General features: G+C 45.3%; 2 protein-coding genes across 2 annotated transcripts; one reads left to right on the forward strand and one right to left on the reverse strand.

Moving 5' to 3' along the window:
• Window positions 1-458: 458 nt before the first annotated feature.
• Window positions 459-14,805, reverse strand: LOC132591522 (oocyte zinc finger protein XlCOF6-like). Its single transcript, XM_060270417.1, has 3 exons — window positions 14,291-14,805; window positions 12,648-12,834; window positions 459-2,649 (listed from the first exon to the last, which is right to left on the reverse strand). Exons 2-3 carry the CDS (start codon window positions 12,745-12,747, stop codon window positions 563-565), a joined length of 2,187 nt encoding a protein of 728 aa, XP_060126400.1. The 5' UTR covers window positions 12,748-12,834; window positions 14,291-14,805; the 3' UTR covers window positions 459-562.
• A 184-nt stretch (window positions 14,806-14,989) lies between these two features.
• Window positions 14,990-21,003, forward strand: LOC118081003 (zinc finger protein 239). The gene is made up of 3 exons (XM_035107095.2): window positions 14,990-15,445; window positions 16,719-16,808; window positions 18,145-21,003. The coding sequence occupies exons 2-3, from the start codon at window positions 16,772-16,774 to the stop codon at window positions 18,918-18,920; spliced, it is 813 nt and encodes a 270-aa protein (XP_034962986.1). The 5' UTR covers window positions 14,990-15,445; window positions 16,719-16,771; the 3' UTR covers window positions 18,921-21,003.
• The last annotated feature ends 563 nt before the right edge of the window (window positions 21,004-21,566 follow it).

The following is a 21,566-nucleotide window of genomic DNA, read 5'->3' on the forward strand; positions in this document are numbered from 1 at the left end:
GACTCAAGGAAGAAGCACTCCAGCGCTAAGCATGAAAAGCCGTTGATAAGGGGCTAAGCCTGGCAAGACCTATTGGGAACCCCACTGAAAAAAGAACCCTGGGATTGACAAGCACATGAGAAAAAGCTGGGCCTTCTTCATAAATAGAGAATCCACGCGAAAGGGAAGCCCTACAAGTGGCGAGAGCATTGCAGAAGACTACAGCTGGAAAAACGTGGGAATGATGCAGACACAGGAAATCCAGATCCAGCTCTCTTTTCTAAGCAATACGCAGCATTGTGGGAAAAGTCCAGAATGCCAGATTCCAAGCTATCCAGATCAACAGTCTTCAGATACCCTCTTGAAAAAGAGGGGATCGCCAAATAGCATGGCCCCCAAGAATGAAAACAAACACTTCCAAATTGTTTTCGAAACATCGAGAGACTTGACAGTCATCTTCACTTCCCAGGAAATCTGGGAAACCTGAGTGGAAAACTCCATACATTTTATACGATACCCCCCCCCTGTAAATTTGCTTATTAATATTAAGATCTCCACTCCCTCTGAAGCTCTTTCCAAATATCTATGGTTTCCCCCCTGCGTGAATAAGCTGATATTTCCTAAGGTGTCCATTTCGAATGATGCTCTTTCCACAATCAATACATTTAAATGGTTTCTCCCCTGTGTGAATTCGTTGATGTCTTCCATGTGCTCCACTTCCACTGAAGCTCTTTCCACATTCAATACATTCAAATGGTTTCTCCCCCGTGTGAGTTTGTTGATGTTTTCTAAGGTTTCCACTTCCACTGAAGCTCTTTCCACATTCAATACATTTAAATGGTTTCTCCCCTGTGTGAGTTCGTTGATGTATTCTAAGGTCTCCACTTCGACTGAAGCTCTTTCCACATTCAATACATTCAAATGGTTTCTCCCCCGTGTGAGTTTGTTGATGTTTTCTAAGGTTTCCACTTCCACTGAAGCTCTTTCCACATTCAATACATTTAAATGGTTTCTCCCCTGTGTGAGTTCGTTGATGTATTCTAAGGTCTCCACTTCGACTGAAGCTCTTTCCACATTCAATACATGCAAATGGTTTCTCACCCGTGTGAGTTCGTTGATGTGTTTTAAGTGCTCCACTTCCACTGAATCTCTTTCCACATTCAATACATTCAAATGGTTTCTCCCCTGTGTGGGTTTGTTGGTGAGTTCTAAAGTTTCCATATTGACTGAAGCTCTTTCCACATTCAATACATTTAAATGGTTTCTCCCCTGTGTGAGTTCGTTCATGTCTTCTAAGGTGTCCACTTCCACTGAAGCTCCTTCCACATTCAATACATTTAAATGGTTTCTCCCCTGTGTGAGTTCGTTGATGTATTCTAAGGTGTCCATATTGAGTGAAGCTCTTTTCACATTCAGTACATTCAAATGGTTTCTCCCCTGTGTGAGTTCGTTGATGTATTCTAAGGTTTCCATATTGACTGAAGCTCTTTCCACATTCAATACATTCAAATGGGTTCTCCCCTGTGTGAGTTCGTTGATGTTTTCTAAGGGTTCCCTTTTGAGTGAAGCTCTTTCCACATTCAATACATTTAAATGGTTTGTCCCCTGTGTGAGTTCGTTGATGTATTTTAAGGTGTCCACTTAGACTGAAGCACTTTCCACATTCAATACATTTAAATGGTTTGTCCCCCGTGTGAGTTCGTTGATGTCCTCTAAGTGCTCCATTTTCACTGAAGCTCTTTCCACATTCAATACATTCAAATGGTTTCTCGCCCGTGTGAGTTCGTTGATGTTTTCTAAGGTTTCCACTTACACTGAAGCTCTTTCCACATTCAATACATTCAAATGGTTTCTCACCCGTGTGAGTTCGTTGATGTGTTCTAAGTGCTCCACTTACACTGAATCTCTTTCCACATTCAATACATTCAAATGGTTTGTCCCCTGTGTGAGTTCGTTGGTGTCTTCTAAGTGCTCCATTTTCACTGAAGCTCTTTCCACATTCAATACATTCAAATGGTTTGTCCCCTGTGTGAGTTCGTTGGTGTCTTCTAAGTGCTCCATTTTCACTGAAGCTCTTTCCACATTCAATACATTTAAATGGTTTCTCCCCTGTGTGAGTTCGTTGATGTATTCTAAGGTGTCCATATTGAGTGAAGCACTTTCCACATTCAATACATTTAAATGGTTGCTCTCCCATGTGAGTTCGTTGATGTCTTCTAAGGAATCCATAATGAGTGAAGCTCTTTCCACATTCAATACATTCAAATAGTTTCTCCCTTGTGTGAGTTCGTTGATGTCTTCTAAGGTGTCCATATTGACTGAAGCTCTTTCCACATTCAATACATTTAAATGGTTTCTCCCCCGTGTGAGTTCGTTGGTGTGTTTTAAGTGCTCCAATTCCACTGAAGCTCTTTCCACATTCAGTACATTTAAATGATTTCTCCCCCGTGTGAGTTCGTTGATATATTCTAAGTTGTCCATTTTGACTGATGCTTTTTCCACACTGTATACGTTCCAATGATTTCTTCCCTGTGTGAGTTTGTTGATGTCTTCTAAGTGTTCCACTGTGACTAAACCATATCCCACATTCCATGCATTTAAACTGTTTCTTTGTTCTTCCCAATGAAGTCACAGGTGGCTCCATAGAATTCTGGCCCTCATCTTCCTCACCTGTTTGGGATTGGGAGGAAAGAAAATCCTATTAGACTTTCAAGAAAGACAAGAAAGAAACTGAACACTTGCCATTCCCAATATGCACCTTCTCTTATTTTAACACCGTCTCCATTCTCCGCTGTCCTTCCTATGTTCTAAATTTTTAGGAACGCAGATGAGAGAATGGCAAGAACAACACGCTAACTCCATTTACACTTAATAAACTGCATTTTTTAATAATCTATGTTGGAATTGGCTTCCTAGACACATCTCTGTATTTCTCTTTTTCCAGGGAGGAAATGATCACAGGCTTGAGTAGCAGTCTCTCCTATGACTAAGAAGTAAAACTTTAGTGTTACTATGCCAAATGTAAGTGTAAAAATATTGCAATATATTAGAACAGGCATCCCCAAACTCAGCCCTCCAGATGTTTTGGGACTACAATTCCCATCCTCACTGACCACTGGTCCTGTGCTAGCTAGGGATGATGGGAGTTGCAGTCCCAAAACATCTGGAGGGCCAAGTCTGGGGATGCCTGTATTAGAACATAAGAATAAGCTGCTCGATTGGGGAAAGGCCCACCTAGTCCAGCATCCTGTTCTCACAGTGGCCAACTAGATGCCTGTGGGAAACCAGCAAGCAGCCTAGGGGCACAAGAGCCCTCTGCCTTCCTCTCCTTTTCAGGAACTGGTATTAAGAAACATTATTGCCTAGGACTACAAGGACAGAACACAGACATCAGTTTAATCCTTTTTTAAGCTATCCAAGTTGTTGGCCATCACTGTCTCCTGTATGATGGAAGACCATAGATTGAAAAATTAGAAATACAACCAAGAACGCTTTTGGACTACAACTCAATAATTCTTGAACTAAAAGGCGAGAAAATAATGAAAGGTGTTTTAGCAGAAAAAAATTAATCACAATCAGGCCTGCTTTCTACCAGATGAAGGAGAATATAAGAAATATAATTGATATTATTGAATATTTGGAAGTAAAAAATGAGAAAAAGTGGCCTTAATGTTGAATAGATGTGGGCTAAAGTGAAAGCATAATGCCTTCAGCAGTTCTTCAAGGGAAGTACAAACAGATCCCAATGTGCGAGAGATGCTGCCCGTGTGGATCTGGGGAAGTGGTAACTATTGGCCACATACTCCTGTGTTGCAGCTACTACGAGGAGGTGCGAGGCGAGCTCATCCACATGATACTGGTTGAGCTTCCTGGATGCTCGGACAACTTCTATATAGAGTGGCTTCTTTCAGATGCTAACTCTAATGTGACAGCAAAGGTTGTTAGGGCTTTAAACCTAAGACGCTGGCAAATTAGCAAGGTCATGTGATTTAAGTTGTTAAGACGCTCAGAATATAGAGCGTGTTTGCCTGTTTGCCTGTGGGGTGTGGAGCTGTCATGTCTTGAAAGCTCTGGAGGTGTTTCTGTTATCTGTCTGCAATAAAACTGTCTGTAGAAAGTTGGGCTTCTGTGGGTCGTTTCTGCTGCAAAGCTACAAAGTTTTACCACAAGAAGAATCCAGCCGCTGTGCTTAATGCTCTGCAAAGAGAACTGTTTCTGGTCTGTGCAGCGAAGCAGAAGTGTTTTACTGGACCAGTACAGAAAAACTATTAGGTTATGGACTGAGTTATGTTTTGGATTCTAATGTTGTGGACTCTCACGTTTTGATGGCTGTATCGTGTGCAGAGGCAGTGAAAGTGGCTTCAGATGTGAGAAGACCTGCTTGGTCGTAAATCCAGCCATAAAAAGGAGGAACCGAGAGAGCTGCGTAAGTGAAGGCTTACAGCTTTAATTAGCTGCAAAAGGCTAGTTTGATCTCCCGTTGTATTTTTTTTGCCAATAAACACAAGACGGTGGCAGATTGCTAGTGAAGAGACGGAGGAGAAAAAAAGTTTAAAGGCTTCAGAGAAGGCTTGAAGCGTCTGAAAAGTGAGTAAAGCAAATCCCAAGGGGGAAGAGAAGCAAGGGCACACAGAGGGGGTGGCAACAGAACCCAAGAATGGCAGTGGAAAATTTCCAGGTTCCCTTTCCAAAGCTAAACTCTGCTAATTATGTGCAGTGGTCTAAGAGGGCTCAAGTCTGGTTGGAAGCCAATGAAGTTTGGACGGACTATGTCCAGAGGCGAAAGCCATTTTTGGCTGTTGCAGCAGATGCCACAGCAGAGCAACAGGCTGCTGCACACGCTCAGAACAGAGAACATGATAAAATGGATACTAAAGCTAGATGCATGTTAATGGTATCAATAGATGACTCTCAACTGCCCCATGTGGAAGGCTTAAGGTCTGCATTTGAAATTTGGGAAGCCCTTAGGCATATTCACCATAGAGTCACGCCCAGAGAGAAGGTGAATTCCCAGCATGGGGGAACTGGCAGGCAGAGCTGTAAAGAAGTCTCACAAGTGTCTGCTATGGCCAGCAAGTCGTGTTTTCGATGTGGCAGCAGATTTCATCTAATAGCAAAGTGCCCAGAAAAGCAACAGGAATTTCAGCAGTCCAAGGCCAGTTTCCAGAGCTACCGACGTGAGAACTACAAGAGTCAATGACCCAGAGGGGGAGAAGGTGCTGATAAGGGATTGTTTGCAATGGCAGCACAACAGAGCCCTAAAAGGAACCTACAAACCTTGAAATGGGTAATTGACAGTGGGGCTACTCACAGTTTAGTCCCGGCGACATCTTGTGGCAGTCTTAGAAACTGCAAGACTTTACCAGTTGCAAAAACTGTGACTATAGCAGACAATAGCAAACGAGAAATGAACCTTAAAGGCACCATTTATGTTAATTGTTTGCAAACTAACCTTCCTGTTTTTGTTCTTCCAGGAATGAAGAATGGACCTTTGAGTGTGTCATGCCTGGTAAAAAGTGGTTTTAAGGTTGAGTTTGAAAAAGATGTGTGCACTATTTCAAAACAGGGGAAGGAGTTAGTTAAAATTCCCTGTGAGGAAGGGCTTTTTGTTTTGGATGAAGAGCAGTTGGCAGCAGGCAGCTGTTCAACAGGTGAAGCACAAGCTAAATGTGTAAATAAGGCTCCTCATACAGGTTGTGCACATCTACTACACAGAAGGTTAGCTCATATATGCTTTAAGTATGTAGGCAAGATGCCAGATTTAGCTGAGGGGTGTAACCTTAAACCCTGTTCAAATTTTTTGGATTGTTGTGCTTGTAAACACGCTAAGGTTAAGACATGTAACTACCCTAGATCTGATAGAGTAAGCAAGAAACCCTTTGAACTTGTACACACAGATGTGTGTGGCCCCTTGCCAGTCAAGTCACTTGGAGGTGCGAGATTTATGCAAATTTTGGTGGATGATTTTTCAAGGGCCAGTTGGGTTTTCTTTCTGAAAGAAAAATCACAAGCACCATCAATTCTGATGGATTAGATTGAAGAAGTGGAGTGTAAATTTGACACTAGGGTGCGTAAGATACAATTGGATCGTGGTGGAGAGTTTGTGAACCACACGCTAGAGATGTGGTTAAAAAGGAAGGGTATAGTCCATAGACTTACCAATCCTTATTCACCACAGGAGAACTCAGTTGCGGAAAGAAAATTTCGAACATTGCAAGAAGCCATTGCTGCTTTGCTGTTTGATTCTGGACTACCACAGCGTTTTTGGGCAGAGGCTGCACTGTATGCGAATTATTCTTTTAATAGAGTGTACAACAGCACACTAGGCAACACTCCTTATTTCATGTTATTTGGGGGGGGAAACAAAAATTGACCATCTAAGAGTTTTTGGATGTCGTGCTTATGTTCTGGTGCCTAGGGCACAATGCAAGAAAGGCGATCCCAGATCTAAAGAAATGATTTTCTGTGGTTATCAAGCAAACACAAAAGGTTGGAGATTTGTAAATGTAGAAGGTAATCAAACAAAAATCACAATCAGCAGAAGTGCTGAATTTTGCGAACAGGATGGTTGGAATAGAATCCATGGCAATTCTGACATACTATTTGATGTGTCAAATGATAAAGATCAGACACAGGCCCCAGGGCGAGAATCAGTTCCAGAACAGGCTGAGGAATCTGAGTCTGAAGACAAGAGTGAGAAACCTTCTAGTTCACACAAGTTTGAAAAGTCAGAATCATCTAGCCCAGTAGGTTCACCTGTACAGCAAGGGAGACATATAAAGTCAGAGTCAGAAAGTCCCTCAACTGCTAGTGACAAACAGGTGACGACCAGTGATTCTGGGTCAGAGGGGGCAACTGATAGAGCATCGCAGGAGCTGCCAAGGCGTTCCAAGCATACCAACAAAGTAAAACCTCCAGAAAGGTATCAAGCCATTAGTGTTTGGGTAGGGTTGGCGAATTGCAAACCTGAAAATTTTGAGGAGGTTGAGCAATTACCCCAGGAGGAAGCCAGTAGGTGGCGTGAGGCCATGCAGAAAGAGTTGTATTTTATGAAGGCACTTGGTTTGTTTTTCATCACTATATGGGGTTATATTCAACCGTGTCTTAAGTTAGCACAAAAATTGGACAGTTTAAAGGTCGTACAAAACATTTGGATATCCGCTTTCAAAATGTTTGTCAAACAGTGAGAACAGGAATAGTTAAATTAAGTTACTGTCCCAGTCATGAAAATTTAGCTGATGGATTTACAAAACCGCTTGGGTCTGAAATAACTTTGTAGGACTCTTTATTTTTTGCCAGCGAGAGGGGGTGTAAGGGCTTTAAACCTAAGACGCTGGCAAATTAGCAAGGTCATGTGATTTAAGTTGTTAAGTCGTTAAGATGCTCAGTATATAGAGAGCATTTGTTTTGTTTGCCTGTGGGGTGTGGAGCAGTCATGTCTGAAAGCTCTGGAGGTGTTTCTGTTATCTGTCTGCAATAAAACTGTCTGTAGAAAGTTGGGCTTCTGTGGGTCGTTTCTGCTGCAAAGCTACAAAGTTTTACCACAACAAGAATCCAGCCGCTGTGCTTAATGCTCTGCAAAGAGAACTGTTTCTGGTCTATGCAGCGAAGCAGAAGCGTTTTACTGGACCAGTACAGAAAAACTCTTAAAGGTAGCCAAGTTCTGTGCTAGAGCCATAAAAATCCGAGCCAACCTAGTAAGTAGTGCTAAAAAATTTCAGGACAGAGCCAAAGATGATCCATTGCTACCATTTGTTGTACCCTCCCAAGTAGTGATATCTTCTTTTATCTAATATTTTTTATAATGGTTGGAATGGTTTATATTTATTGCGTATATTTTAGATTTTATTTTGGATTGTTTTATGTATATACTAGTGTCATTCAGCCCGTTTAGTAAACGGGCACTAGCCAGGCGGGAACGGAGGGGAAGCCCTGGGACCGCGCAGGCATCGCCTCCGTCGTCGCCTCCACCGGCGGGGATGTGCATCGAGGGCCCCAGGCTCCCCCTGGGTGGTTTGCTGTGGCGGCGGGTGGGCGGTTTTTGTGTGTGTGTGTGAGAGAGAGAGAGAGAGAGAGAGAAGCGAGCGGGGCTTCTCTGGGACGCGCCGCCTGCGCGAGCTAAGTGTGCATTGCAGCCAGGCTGGTGGCAAGTCTGCACTCAGGGTCACTGTGGAATAGGGAGGACTGAAAGTATTGGGGGTGGGAAGGGTGGGGGGGTTGTGTGTGTGTGGTTTGTATGTGGAGAGAGATGTGGTGGTCAAGCCACTCCGGCTCCAGCCTCTTTTATCAAAAGGTCGCTGTGGATCCCGTTTCCCTAAGCAACACCCAATAAAAGCCTCCATAAAAAATTAAAATAAAATAAAAGCGCAGCCGAGAGAGGGGCAGACACAGACGGCTTTCTCTCCCCACCGCCCCAAATGCTTTAATTTCCCCTCAAACGCGGCCTCTCTGGACGGAGGAATCAGCAGACAGAGGCTCCGAACAGCAGGAGCGAAAACGGGCCTTCGGGTGAGTCCTAAGCACTTTGCAAGCAGAAGCGAACTCTGGCTGAAAGCCTGCGGGGGACACTTTCGTCGGAGATTTCGCGAATATCCCGATTTCGCGAATATCCCGATATTCCCCACGCCCTGTATTAATTTGAACGTCCAAAACAGGAAGGAAGCACCGGGCTACGGCTTGGGCTGAGCTTTATGCCTCAGGGCGCCATCCGTCCTGCGACTTTTGCAGGCGATGGGTCCTTCATGCACCCAAGTCGCTGCTTGCAGAGCGCCCCACGCAAACGTGCACCCAGTTGCAAACCACTGCAATAGTGGGGGGGGGAGGGAAACGGCCGCCTCCCCCCCAAGACCTCCCCCTCTTCTGACCCCACTGAGCGTGGGCTGCAGCCACCTGGCAGCGACACGTGGTGTTTGTAAACCCCGCAAACGCCCGCCCTGCCCCCGCGAGGTCGTAGTACAGCAGCAGCGTTGCGGCGGTTGGGAGCAGGGGGGGAGAGCACACGCGCATCCCCGGCGCTCGGTTATAGGAAAAGCCGAGGCCGTGGCCGCCGCCCCACACCGCGCCGCCCGGAGAAGCGGGCACAACAGGTGACTGGGCGGGAACGGAGGGGAAGCCCTGGGACCGCACAGGGGATGCGCGTCGAGGGCCCCAGGCTCCCCCGACGGACCACCGAGCAGCTGAAGAGGCCGAGTCCTGAGCAGGCGGCAGAATGGGGTGCGGGAAGATGGCGGCGCCGGCAGGGCCAACGGCTTCGTCAAGCATCTCGCTGTCCCGCACCCCATTCTGCCAGTGGCTCGTTTACTGGGTTCTGGTTCTCTTCATCAGTGGGGAGAGTGTGCGGTGTGTGCTTCCAGTCTCTGCGTCCAATCCCTGTGTCCGTGGGGCACATGCGCAGTAGCGGAAACCCAGGGACACAGGGAATACTGGACGCAGAGACACTTGCACTTTATTATATAGGATGTGTATGCTGGTCGAGAACCGTAACAATAAACTAAACTAAACTTCCATAGATGCGGAAAAGGCTTTTGATAATGTTTCATGGGCTTTTATGAAAAAGATAATAGAAAAAATGAGTTTTGGAGAAGCATTTTGGAGAGGAATTGATGCAATTTATTCTTACCAACAGGTCATGCTGATTGTTAATAAGGTTATAATAGAAAAGTGTAAAATAATGACGGGGACAAGGGTATCCCCTATCACCATTATTATTTATTTTGGTATTAGAGGCCCTGGCGAGAGAGAAAGAGTGGAGAAATTAATTAGAGGAATAACAGTAGGAAATAAAGCATATACGGTAAATTACGGTAAATTAAATACGGTAAATTAAAAGCTTTTGCAGTTGACCTTGTAATTACAGTGAAGGATCCCAAAAATACTCTACCAAAGGTGTTAGAAAAGATACAGGCCTTCGGGCAGGTCACAGGCTTTAAACTAAATAAGAATAATACTAAGATTTTGGTAAAAAGCACGATGGAGCAAGACAAAAAGGAATTACAACAGAATACAGTTAGTTATACATAAAAAAGTCAAATACTGATATTTGTTTCACAGCTTAGAATATTGATATTTTATAGACAATTACGAAAATGTGTGGAAAGAAATAAAAAGATTTAGAGATATGGGGAAGAATGAATTTATCATTTTGGGGAAGAATATCAGTAATAAAAATGAATGTATTGCCAAAAATGTTATTTTTATTCCAATCAGTCCCGGCAAAAGGCAACGCAGGATGCTTTGAAAAATGGCAAGAAGACATATCTAGGTTTATATGGAACGGGAATAAACAAAGGATAGAAATTATTGACTTCCTTCAACCACTATACAGTTCGTATAATCTCAGACTTTGGTTGTCTGTAATAATTTTATACATTGTGGACAGACAATTTGTTTACCTGTGGAGTTTTTAATCTAGGCTAAGCCAATCATGATTTTGGGAACCTGCTTTCCTCATATAATTTGCAAAGACATCCCATTCTCTACTGATTTTTCCACTTGGTTGGTTTCATAATAATTCTGTTAGTTTTGCCAGTTCGATATGCTCATCTATTTTAATAACCATTCTTCTTTGTTGGAATTGTGTTGCTTTCCCAGTATTTTGCAATCGCCATCCTAGCGGCAGTTATTGCATATAGAAAGACTCTTATTATCTTTTGGGATGTCTGTTGTGAAGATGCCTAGTAAGAATAACTCTTGTGTTCTTATCTCGTAAGTCAAATTATTAACAGATGTAAGAGAGAGAGGAGGTTTTGCCCTGCCAGATTTGAAACTTTATTATGAAGCATCCTGTATCTGCTGCAACCGGAAATGGATTACATTGGAAAACACAGATACAGTATTTTAGAACTCGAAGGACATGAATTATGGATAGCATGCATATTTATGGTAGGAAAAGGCCAAGGTGCATAGAGCTTTTCAGAATCATATAGTAAGAAAATCCATTTTTAGGGTATGGGAGAATTATAAAAATTTGTTTGATTAAAAAACACCCTGGTGGCTTTACCCCTTGGAAGCAATATCTCTGAAAAATTTTGAATACGAGAAGTAATTGGCCAACTTATAGAAAGCTGTTAACTAAAGTTGAAAACCAACTGAAATTAAGATTTTGAAGAGATAAGGGAAGCTGTAACTGACTGGATACAACAATATCTTTAAGCTAGACAGAAAGAAAGGTTTTAATTATGAGACATCAGAATTTAAAAAAAAACCTCTTAGGAAGTAACATAAAAAATCTGTCTAAAATCTATCACTTGCTCCTAGAATAGTGTACAAAGGATGAACAGGTCAAATCATTTATGACTAAAAGGGAAAAGGACTTAGGACATAACATACAAAAGGCAGATTCAGAGAGGCTTTGGAAAACAGATCTGAAATTCATAGCTTGCTGTACATTGAAAGAAAACTACATGAAAATGATGTATTGGTGATATTTGACTCCTAGTAAGTTATCTAAATGGGAAGCAGTTGGCGCTGTGGGTTAAATCACAGAGCCTAGGGCTTGCTGATCAGAAGGTCGGCGGTTCAAATCCCCTTGACGGGGTGAGCTCCTGTTGCTCGGTCCCAACTCCTGCCAACCTAGCAGTTTGAAAGCACGTCAAAGTGCAAGGAGATAAACAGGTACCGCTACATCGGGAAGGTAAACGGCGTTTCCGTGTACTGCTCTAGTTTGCCAGAAGCGGCTTTGTCATGCTGGCCACATGACCTGGAAGCTGTACACCGGCTCCCTCGGCCAGTAAAATCGCCGGCTCCCTCGGCCAGTAAAATGAGATGAGCACCGCAACCCCAGAGTCGGTCACAACTGAACCTAATGGTCAGGGGTCCCTTTACCTTTAAGTTATCTAAAATGTATAGAATAAGTTCAAATATCTGATGGAAATGTAAAGAAGTGGGTACCTTTTGCTATACGTGGTGGTCACATAAGATTACAGTATCATTTGGGAATTGGTATATAATGAATTGGGGGGAAAACAGTTTAAAATAATTTTTGTTAAGAAACCAGAAGCCTCTTTATTTGGAATTACAGGTGAGATTACTGGAAGGAAATCAAAACGTTAGCTGGACTTTAGGAATCACTTGTAAAATGCGTCAGTTTATGGACAATTTAGATAGATAAAAAATGTGGAGAATGTATCGATACAGTGGTACCTCGTGTTACGTTACGTAATTTTTCCAGATTTCTTCGCTCGCATGCGTAGAAGTGCTCTATTGCGCTGCGCATGTGTGCAGAAGCGGTCCTCTGCTTGCTTTTTGTTTTATGATTGTGTGAGTGACTGTGGAAAGGGATAAAAGACCCCCATCCAAACAATGTCTATCATCAGTGCAGGTACAAAAAAATTTATTTTAATTTTTATCATCTACAATTTTGCATTACTTTCTATGGGAAAGTGCACCTTGGTTTTGGAACGCTTTGCTTTTGGATGACTTCCGGAACCGATTAAGTTTGAGAACCAAGGTACCACTGTAACTCCTAAGATTTAAAAGCCTGGAGGAAGAAAATCTGCCCCCACTACTTTATGAAAGGGATTCAAGAAACAAAGTTGCTTTGGAGAAGGCCTCACCCCTTCATTCTTCTTGCCAGGAACTCTCTGCCTTTTGTCTCCTCTCCATCTTTTCTCTTTCTCCCTCCACCATCCATCCATCCCTGTCCCCATCTCCTCTCCCCTGGAACTTACCAGATTTCTCCCTGGGTCCTGGGAGGGAATGCTCAGAGGTTGTGGGGAGGGATGCAGGAGACAGCCTGACCAGGTCAACCGTCCATCTTCCTCCTTCCATCCTGGCCAGGTTTGCAGGTTCCGTCTCAGCTAGGTTTGCAGGTTCAGCTTCCTGAGTAGCCCAGAAGCCAGAGCAAGTTGCAGCTTCCTGGGAGGAAGGAAGAAGCCAAGGGAGTCTCAGAGCCCCTGCAGGGATTCTCCTGCCCAAGACATTCTGCTGCCCCTGGAGAAGCCCCAACTGGGCACCCCCATCCCTAGAGCCTCCATCCATTTTCAAACACCTCCCTTCCTTTTTATTTTTTATTTTGTTTATTTAATCTTTATTGGTTTAAAATCAACACATACACACACAACAAAGGCATAGAAAAAGCAAAAGCACAATACATCTCTTACAAAAAGAAATAGAATAATACATCACGAATGCAAAAAATTACTCCAGTCATCAACTTCCTGTTTCCTTGATATAGGTAACTTATTTTCCTAATTACTTGCCTCTATTTATCAATAAGCTTTATCTTTATTAAATCTTGTCTGAATTCTTTATGCCTTATTCAATTCCGAGAGTTATTTGGAGCATTCTAAAGTTTTTATAAGGGGACACTGTTCTTTTAATTATTGTCTACAGATCTCCCATTCCCTTTTAAACTTTTGGGTTGATCGATCTCTGATCTTTTCCGATATTATGTGTGTGTATGGACCTAGAGGATAACATACATGTTTATACCAGGTGATTCCTTAAAGTGGGCATTTCTTTAAAATTGAAGACTATTTCTACAATTTGGAAGACTTCTGATGGCAGCCCTGTACAGGGAGGTTTTTTATGTTGTAATGTACTTTATTTTGTTAGAAGCCGCCCAGATGGGCAGGGTGCAAGTAACGTATTTATTATTACAGTATTATTATTATTATTATTATTATTATTATTATTATTATTATTATTATTATTCCTTGCTAAGTCTGTCTTGCAATGCATGCTGATCAGACTCTGTTCCAACCATCCCCTTTAATGCAACAGGGCCTCCTATTTTTACTGCTATTCTTTACATTGTTTACTGTCCTTCCTCCACAGATCACAGGACAGTTTACAATAGAAAAACACAGATGCATAACACAGCAAGAAATAAAAACGACACCCTCCCCCAATGCAGTTGCGAAGGCCATTGCTTGTTTAATGAGCCAAACGCCTGGGAGAAGACGAATCCTTTCGCCTGTTGCCTAAAGATAAGGTCCTACTCGAGGGGCCTCCTGCCAGGGTAAAGATATTAAAATTAAAATTAATAATGTTACTAAGGCGATCCTGGTCGGCAATGCCCAGTCCTCTCCCCCTTTGCACCACATCCCTGAAGGAGGAATCTTTTCTCTCCCCCCCCCACTCCGCCTTCAAAGCCCCCATTTAAAAAACAGCTCCCTTTCCTCCCTTCTCTTCTCTCCGTCCCGGGGCTTCTCATCCTGGACCCCCTCGCAAAACCCTTTCCCCATAGCTGCCAAGTTTTCCCTTTTCTTGCGAGGAAGCCTATTCAGCATAATGGAATTTCCCTTAAAAAAAGGGATAACTTGGCAGCTATGCCCTTTCCCTCCTTCCCCACCATTGGCTTTGCACTCACCCGAAATCCTGGGCAGCGGGGGCGGGAATGGGAGACCCCGCGTGTGAGGCAGGGAGTGACGGCGCTTAATTAGGAGTCTTAATTAGAAAGCAGCCCCCTCCGCACGATGCAGCCCCGCTTCCCGCCTCCTTTGCATGCCCCGATTTTATCTCTGCTGGTGAAGGCGGAAGTGGAGGCAACTCTGGGGAGGAAGGAGAAGTTTCTCTCCACATTCAGCCTTTTGTCTGGTACTGTATGTCCTTTTTACAGAAACAGTCCCGAATAAGCATAAACACAGAACTCCCATGCACTGTGGAATTCTGGTTCGTAGCATATTTATGGGTAAGTTAACATAACAAGAGCTAGCGAGGGTCGGCAGCAAATATAATCTGCTTATTGAGAAATGGAGCACGTTTGTAATGTATCACAGCAACAAAGCTGAAGGAAAGATGCAACCCTGATAAGCATGGATGAATAAGAAAAAAATGTGGCAGCGACCAGGATGACAGTCTTTCCCAACCTGGTGCCCTCAGGCTCGTTTGGAGGACGCATCTCACCTGGCCCCAAGGCACCTCTTTTCAAAACCTCCTTCCAGCCTCCTTCATCCATGCGCTCAAACAGCGATTGGTGTGGGCTTAGCCTTGCCCATCTTCTGGCTTGGCTTCAACCACATGATGGGAAGCGGAAACAGAGTGGAAAACCCGCCTTTGGAGGCGGGAGGAGGGGTGGAAATAGCAACCAACAAAACACAGCACAACAATGAGGGAGAACTGAGCGAGGCTTATTTGCGTTCCCCCCGCGACCCGCTGCTAAAAAGCTCCATTTGCGCCCTCCTTCAATCCATAAACTGCTTTGCCAGGCGCGCGTGCACTACGGAGCCTCCTTAATTCGGATTAGTGGCCCCCGCCTGGACGCGTTTTCAAGGCTGCCTGTTTCCCTTTGCGGGCTCCGTATTCCGAGCACGCAGCCGCGGTTCTTTCAAATGAATGCATGTATGCACCACCTGGAAGGTGGCGAGGATGGAACCCGGTGCATGCGCGCGCGCGCCGGAGATTCGTGTTAACTGATTGACGCGGGGTAGAAAGTACGTGTGATAGTCACGGGTGTCGACGAGCTGCTGCTGCTAGTGGTGCTCGAGGAGAAGAGGGGCGATCTCAAGGGCTTCTGTCTGAACAGGTAAGAAAGGCTTCTAAGAGCGATGGAGAGGCGCCGGTGTGATTCCCGGCATCTCCAGGTGAGGCTGCCGGGGGAGACACCTGCCTAACATCTTTGAGTCCGTGTCGATTGGACCAATGATCTGATTCACTATAAGGCACATTCCTATGCTCTTGCATATAAGAGATGCGTAGAGCTAGTAATTTTCCACAGGTGTAGCTTTCTAAAGGTGCAAGTGTCCGTCCCCCCCAATATTAAAGGCAATATTAAAGGCAGATGGGCAACAAAGTTCCAAGCAGCAGAAAATTATTGCAGGATGCATGTTTCACATCAGTGTCCAGGTGCAACCTAGCTTTGTAAATAAGGCTACAAAAGTTACCTGCCTTTGAAAAAAACCTAGCCTGTTATGAGGCTAACATTCTGTGTTTCTATGCCAGCTGAAATAGAAACGGGAGTGGACCTTCATGTAAATTTTGTACTGATAAGACTGTGGTGCTGGATTGCAATTATTTTTGTTAGGGTTTTTAAAATTGAGGGCTGCGTTGAAAGGACCTCTGGGCCTGAAAAGCAACATAAGTATCTGTTAAATAAAACAATACATACTGCGGCACAATCCTAATAAGCCTACTCAAAAGGAAATCCAATTGAATTCCGTGGGGCTTACTCCCAGGTAAATAGGGTTCCTATTGCGGCCTCAGTCTCTTTACAGGATAGTTTTTAAAAAGCACCTTCTACTAAAAAGACGGGAGAAGGAGGGATAGAGTTGAGGGATGGCTTCCCTTCTCTGCCAACCCACTCCCTCTCATGCTTGAAATTCCTGTTCAGCTAAAAGCTACCAAAGAACCCTCTCTATCCATTTTTTCCACATTTGTGCTGTCCCTTGTGGTTTAAATCAAGACAAAGGATTTTTTAAACATTTTAAGCATGTGTTAAGCACCTTACTAATGCCAGCCTGGGCTATCTGTGACTGTTTCTTGCAGATGGCTCCCTGGCCTTGTAAGACAACTTTCTCAGATATATGAAATGTCCCCCTGTCTGGTTAGGCTGGATATACCCTAAATACAGAGAGAGGAATGGGGGGGGGAAAACCCACCCTGTTTTGGGTACTTTGCAACATTTCAACTCTTAAGTGATTACTGGGGGCCATGTTCAGAGCTAAAGTGTTGGCTGGGACGGTTTTAACCTGGCTAGTCCAGACTCCATGCTCAAACCCACCCAGAACATTTCCCCAAATGGGCTAATAAATATTCTTTTTTAACTTTCTATATCTCCACGTGGGTGACGCCCTTTCCAGGGGTGCAAGTCGGTTTGTTGGATCCATATCCAAGAGCTGTATTAGGAGACACCATGCAGGGAGATGAGGGTGTCAACGCCATCTTGTTGGGTAAGGATGCATTCGATAGAGCCCCTGGATTTCTTTATAATATTTGTCATTAGCTGCCTGCTTGGTTGTGGTGTGTGGGGGTTTTCTGCTTGTATGTTTTTGTCCTTGCGGTGTTTGCTTTTAAAACAAAGAGCCCATGTAAACGAGCCCACAAAAGTTGCTAGCCTTCCATTTATTTCATTTTCTGCTATCCTGTTTGAGAGATAGCGAAGGATGTAAGGGCTCCGTCCCTCCAGACTTAAAAAGAGCGTTGCTGGATCAGGCCAGAGCCCTGCCATTTGTCCAGCATCCTCATCTCACAGTAGCCAACCAGATGCCTCTATGAAGCCCTCAAGCAGTACCTGAGTCTCTGCACTTAGCTGCGTTAGTAAAGAAACAGTGATTTGAATGCACTATAAACATGCAACACCAGATGGCGCCAGAGAGCAGTAAATTTTAAAATCCGATTTTCCATAGAGATTTTTTTCTTTTGTTATAACTTTTCCTGTGTCTAGATCCTCTCTCTCTCTCTCTCTCTCTCACACACACACACACACACAGAGAGAGAGAGAGAGAGAGAGAGAGAGAGAGCTTCATGCTGCATTTCTCTGCAATGCAACAAAGTGAGGAAGGGGGCTTCCTCTCTCTGGTTTCCCGCTTGGCTACTATCCTGGGTGCAGAGGGTCATCTAGTCCAACCCCCTGCAATGCAGGAATCTCAACTAAAACATCCATGGCAGGTGTCTCCATCCAACTTCTGCTTAAAAACCTCCAAGGAAGGAGAGTCCACTACCTCCTGAGACTGTTCCACAGTCAAATATCTCTTAAAACAAAAACACAGTAAAGCTGTAGCATAAAAAATGAATTCAGGGAACTCAGGTAAATAAAAGCAGGTTTTGAGGAGTCAGTCGGGAAAACCAGAATGAAGCTACCGACAGTGGCTGCTTCATGTCTAGCACAAGGAAGGGCATGCCATAGTCTCGGGGTAATAGCGAAAAATGCCCATTTTTGGGTCATCGCCCTATGATATTCTGTAGGGTGTGATGCCACAGATAAAATGCCCAGACGATTAGAGTGGTCTTACAGGCAGCAGCATGAAGAGGGCAGAGGAGAGGTTGGCTGCATGCAGGCGCAGTCTCCAATTGCTTGGGGAAAACTCTGGAGAGGAGGAGACTTAGCTGTGGGGAGGCGGGGGGGTTTCAGTCTTGGCAACAGATCCATGGGGGCAAGACCTACCAGGGACGGACTGCTGTGCTCACTAGGCCTGACACACTGCCTGGTCTGTGCAGATCACTTGCAGGGTGTGATTTTACTGCCGACTTGCTCCCGACACCTGACGGCCCATTTCTCTGTTCCAGGCAGCGAGGAGCGCGGAAAGATCTACCCGGGAGAGACCTGCCCCCTCTACGCCAAAAGCTTTGGCGGCCCACCGAGCCATGAGAGACCCAGCACGGGTGACAAGCGCTACAAGTGCTCCGAGTGCGGAAAGGGCTTCAAGAAGCGGTCGGCCCTCCTGACCCACGACCGGACGCACACCGGGGAGAAGCCCTACGGCTGCGCCCAGTGCGGGAACAGCTTCAGCAACAAGTCCAGCCTGACGCGGCACAAGAGGAAGCACACGGGCGAGAAGCCCTTCAGTTGCCCCAACTGCGGCAAGAGGTTCAGCCAGAGCTCCAGCCTCATCCGCCACATGAGGAACCACACGGGGCTCCGGCCTTACCGCTGCTCGGCGTGCGGCAAGAGCTTCAAGCAGAGCTCCAGCCTCCTGGTCCACAGAAGGACGCACACAGGGGAAACCCCCTACAGCTGCTCGGTCTGCGGCAAGCGCTTCTCGCAGAGCTCCAACCTGGTGAAGCACGAGAGGATCCACACCGGAGAGAAGCCGTACGGTTGCGCCGAGTGCGGCAACACCTTCAGCAACAAGTCCAGCCTCACGAGGCACAAGAGGAACCACACAGGGCAGAAGCCCTACAAGTGCCCTCAGTGCGGGAAGCGCTTCAAGCAGAGCTCGGGCCTGCTCAAGCACGAGCGGGCTCACGCGCGGAAGGGCCTCGCCAATCTCCCGGAGCCCGGCAAGCGCTTTGACGCCGGCCTGGCGGGCTGCATGAGAGCCCACGTCGGCGAGGCCTTGTGAAAGCGCCTCACTCTGTTGAGGAAAGGTCGAAAGGCATGAAGCTTGTTGGTGTTGAAACGGGGTGAAGTCAGGAATCGGGGGGGCTGCGGCTCGGTTCAGGGCATGCGCAACTCTGGACCCTGATGCCTAGCTAGATACTAGTCAAAAGTCCTCCGTTCTCACAATCCACACAAGGCTGACAAAATGGCCGCCAATGCTGACAGGCTGTGTTTAGTTGGTTGGTTGGTGTGTGTCGTAGGCCCGGCGGCAAGGTTTTCTGATGTTTAGCTCTCTTTGTACATAGGAGGGTTCCCTCCTGGGAGGAAACCTTTAAAACGAGGGAACTGCTCCTTACTCAACAGAGACTTTCCCAATGAGGACCTGGAGAAGGGAAGCAGGAACCTTCTTGCTGGAACCATCAGGCGATTCGAACCAGAGAATCGTCAGCTTCCTGGTCTGATAAAGGATTTTGTTATCTTCTGTGTTCTTAGAGTAGCTTTGTAAATAAAAGCCACAGAAGTTACCTCAGGACTGGCTGAACCGTTAGGCAACGTGAGGCGGCTGCCTCAGGCAACTAATTTTGGGTGTCATGAAAGTGCAGCAAATGGTTTTATGTTGTTTTCTTTTTACTCCCAGCTTTTGGTTTTACCCACTGTGACCTGAGAGGCTGCCATTTGTTCCACCCTAAGCAGCTAAAATGGCTCAGGCCGGCCCTAATATGCCTACTTAAAAGCAAGTAGACTGCAATTCCGTGCTGGCCATGGAGGAGGGAAGACCCCCCTCCTCCATGGTCAACATAGAAACCTAAGTTAAGGTTAAGGGGTGATATGATAGCCATGTTCAAATATATAAAAGGATGTCATATAGAAGAGGGTAAAATGTTGTTTTCTGCTGCTCCAGAGAAGCGGACACGGTGCAATGGATTCAAGCTACAAGAAAGAAGATTCCACCTAAACATTAGGAAGAACTTTCTGACAGTAAGAGCTGTTCAGCAGTGGAATTTGCTGCCAAGGAGTGTGGTTGAGTCTCCTTCTTTGGAGGTCTTTAAGCGGAGGGTTGACGGCCATATGTCAGGAATGCTTTGATGGTGTTTCCTGCTTGGCAGGGGGTTGGACTGGATGGCCCTTGTGGTCTCTCCCAACTCTATGATTAAAAGTATTCTTAGTTGCCTCGGTTATAAATGCTAGCGGACATCTTTGTTTAAACATGTAAAGAATATTATTTGGTTAAAAAATAAGAAGTCCTTCCCCGTTTATAGCAAATGGAAGACTTAAATTAACGCACACTCTGGTATTTTCTTTCTATTTGTTTAAACACATTTAAGGTGGCAATCCTATGCACACTTAACTTTCCACCCTGGGGACTTGCTCATGAGTAAGCATGCCTCAACTTGGGCCTTTCAAGTCTATTTCTTAATCACGGTATCACACCCTTTTCAAAATTCTAGTGCTAGCCTTAATTTTTAAGCCCGGACGTTAATTTTTCTGAGTAACCTTATCACTCTGTTGTTGTATCGGATGCCTCCGTAGATAAGAGGCTTTAATTTGGGTGTGGATGTTCTGGCTTCATGTCCTGCCCATATATAGCCTTCCTGTCTTGTCCAAGTTAGCCTCATTTAAACAATCTGGAAAATGGGAATAGCCCCCCCCCCCGAGCCTACCTCACAGGGTTGTTGTGAGGCTGAACATAAATAAAGACTGTACACCCTTCACTCTTACAAGTTTTCTTTATTTTCCCTCCTCCCCTTAGCAAGCAATTATGACAGCAGCCTTTTAGATAAATATTGAGGCAGTAGTTGTAAGCGGAATATATATGTTTGATGTTGTGATTGGCACAAATGGTAGGAGCAATCACAGCCATCATGCCCCCATTGCATAAAGTAGGGATGATAATAATAATAATTTATTATTTATACCCCGCCCATCTGGCCGGGTTCCCCCAGCCACTCTGGGCGGCTTCCAACAAAACATTAAAATACAGAAATCAAACATCAAAAGCTTCCCTAAACAGGGCTGCCTTGAGATGCCTTCTAAAGGTCTGGTAATTGTTGTTTTCTTTGACCTCTGGTGGGAGGGCATAGTGGGTGCCACTACCGAGAAGGCCCTCTGCCTGGTTCCCTGTAACTTGGCTTCTCGTAGCGAGGGAACCGCCAGAAGACCCTCGGCGCTGGACCTCAGTGTCCGGGCAGAACGATGGGGGTGGAGACGCTCCTTCAGGTATACTGGACCGAGGCCATTTAGGGCTTTAAAGGTCAACACCAACACTTTGAATTGTGCTCAGAAACTGAATCTGAGACCCTCTAGACATTGCTAGAATACAACTCCCATCATCTCTGGCTACTGGGCTGGCGGTAGTTGGGTACCCACACCCAGCAAACATCTGGAGGGCCACAGGGTCCTCGCCCCTTATAAGAAGGGAAGGCAGAACTCCTGTTGAAGCTTTTCCCACAGTCCGTGCAAGTGTGCACCTTCTCTCCCCCCCCCCCGCCCCATGAGTCCCCCTCCTGCCAGAGAAGGTGCAAGTTCTGGCTGAAACTTTGGTCACAGCCAGGACATTGATACGGCTTCTCCCCTGTGTGGGTCTGCTCATGCCGAATGAAGTTTGAGGCTGTTTCTCTTTGAAAATTGCACACAATGACCCTTTTGGAAATGTAACGCTTCTTCAGTT

Source organism: Zootoca vivipara, chromosome 2, assembly GCF_963506605.1.
Source record: "Zootoca vivipara chromosome 2, rZooViv1.1, whole genome shotgun sequence".
NCBI classification, from domain to species: Eukaryota; Metazoa; Chordata; class Lepidosauria; order Squamata; family Lacertidae; genus Zootoca; species Zootoca vivipara.

Bases quoted from the DNA above. Each gene is read 5' to 3' on its own strand.
- LOC132591522 (XM_060270417.1), bottom strand. From the start codon at position 12,747: ATGGAAGGAGGAAGATGGACGGTTGACCTGGTCAGGCTGTCTCCTGCA. The intron at 2,650-12,647 runs GTAAGTTCCAGG...AATCCCAAACAG, and splicing joins AGGACCCAGGGAGAAATCTG to GTGAGGAAGATGAGGGCCAG.
- LOC118081003 (XM_035107095.2), top strand. From the start codon at position 16,772: ATGCAGGGAGATGAGGGTGTCAACGCCATCTTGTTGG. The intron at 16,809-18,144 runs GTAAGGATGCAT...TCTCTGTTCCAG, and splicing joins TGTCAACGCCATCTTGTTGG to GCAGCGAGGAGCGCGGAAAG.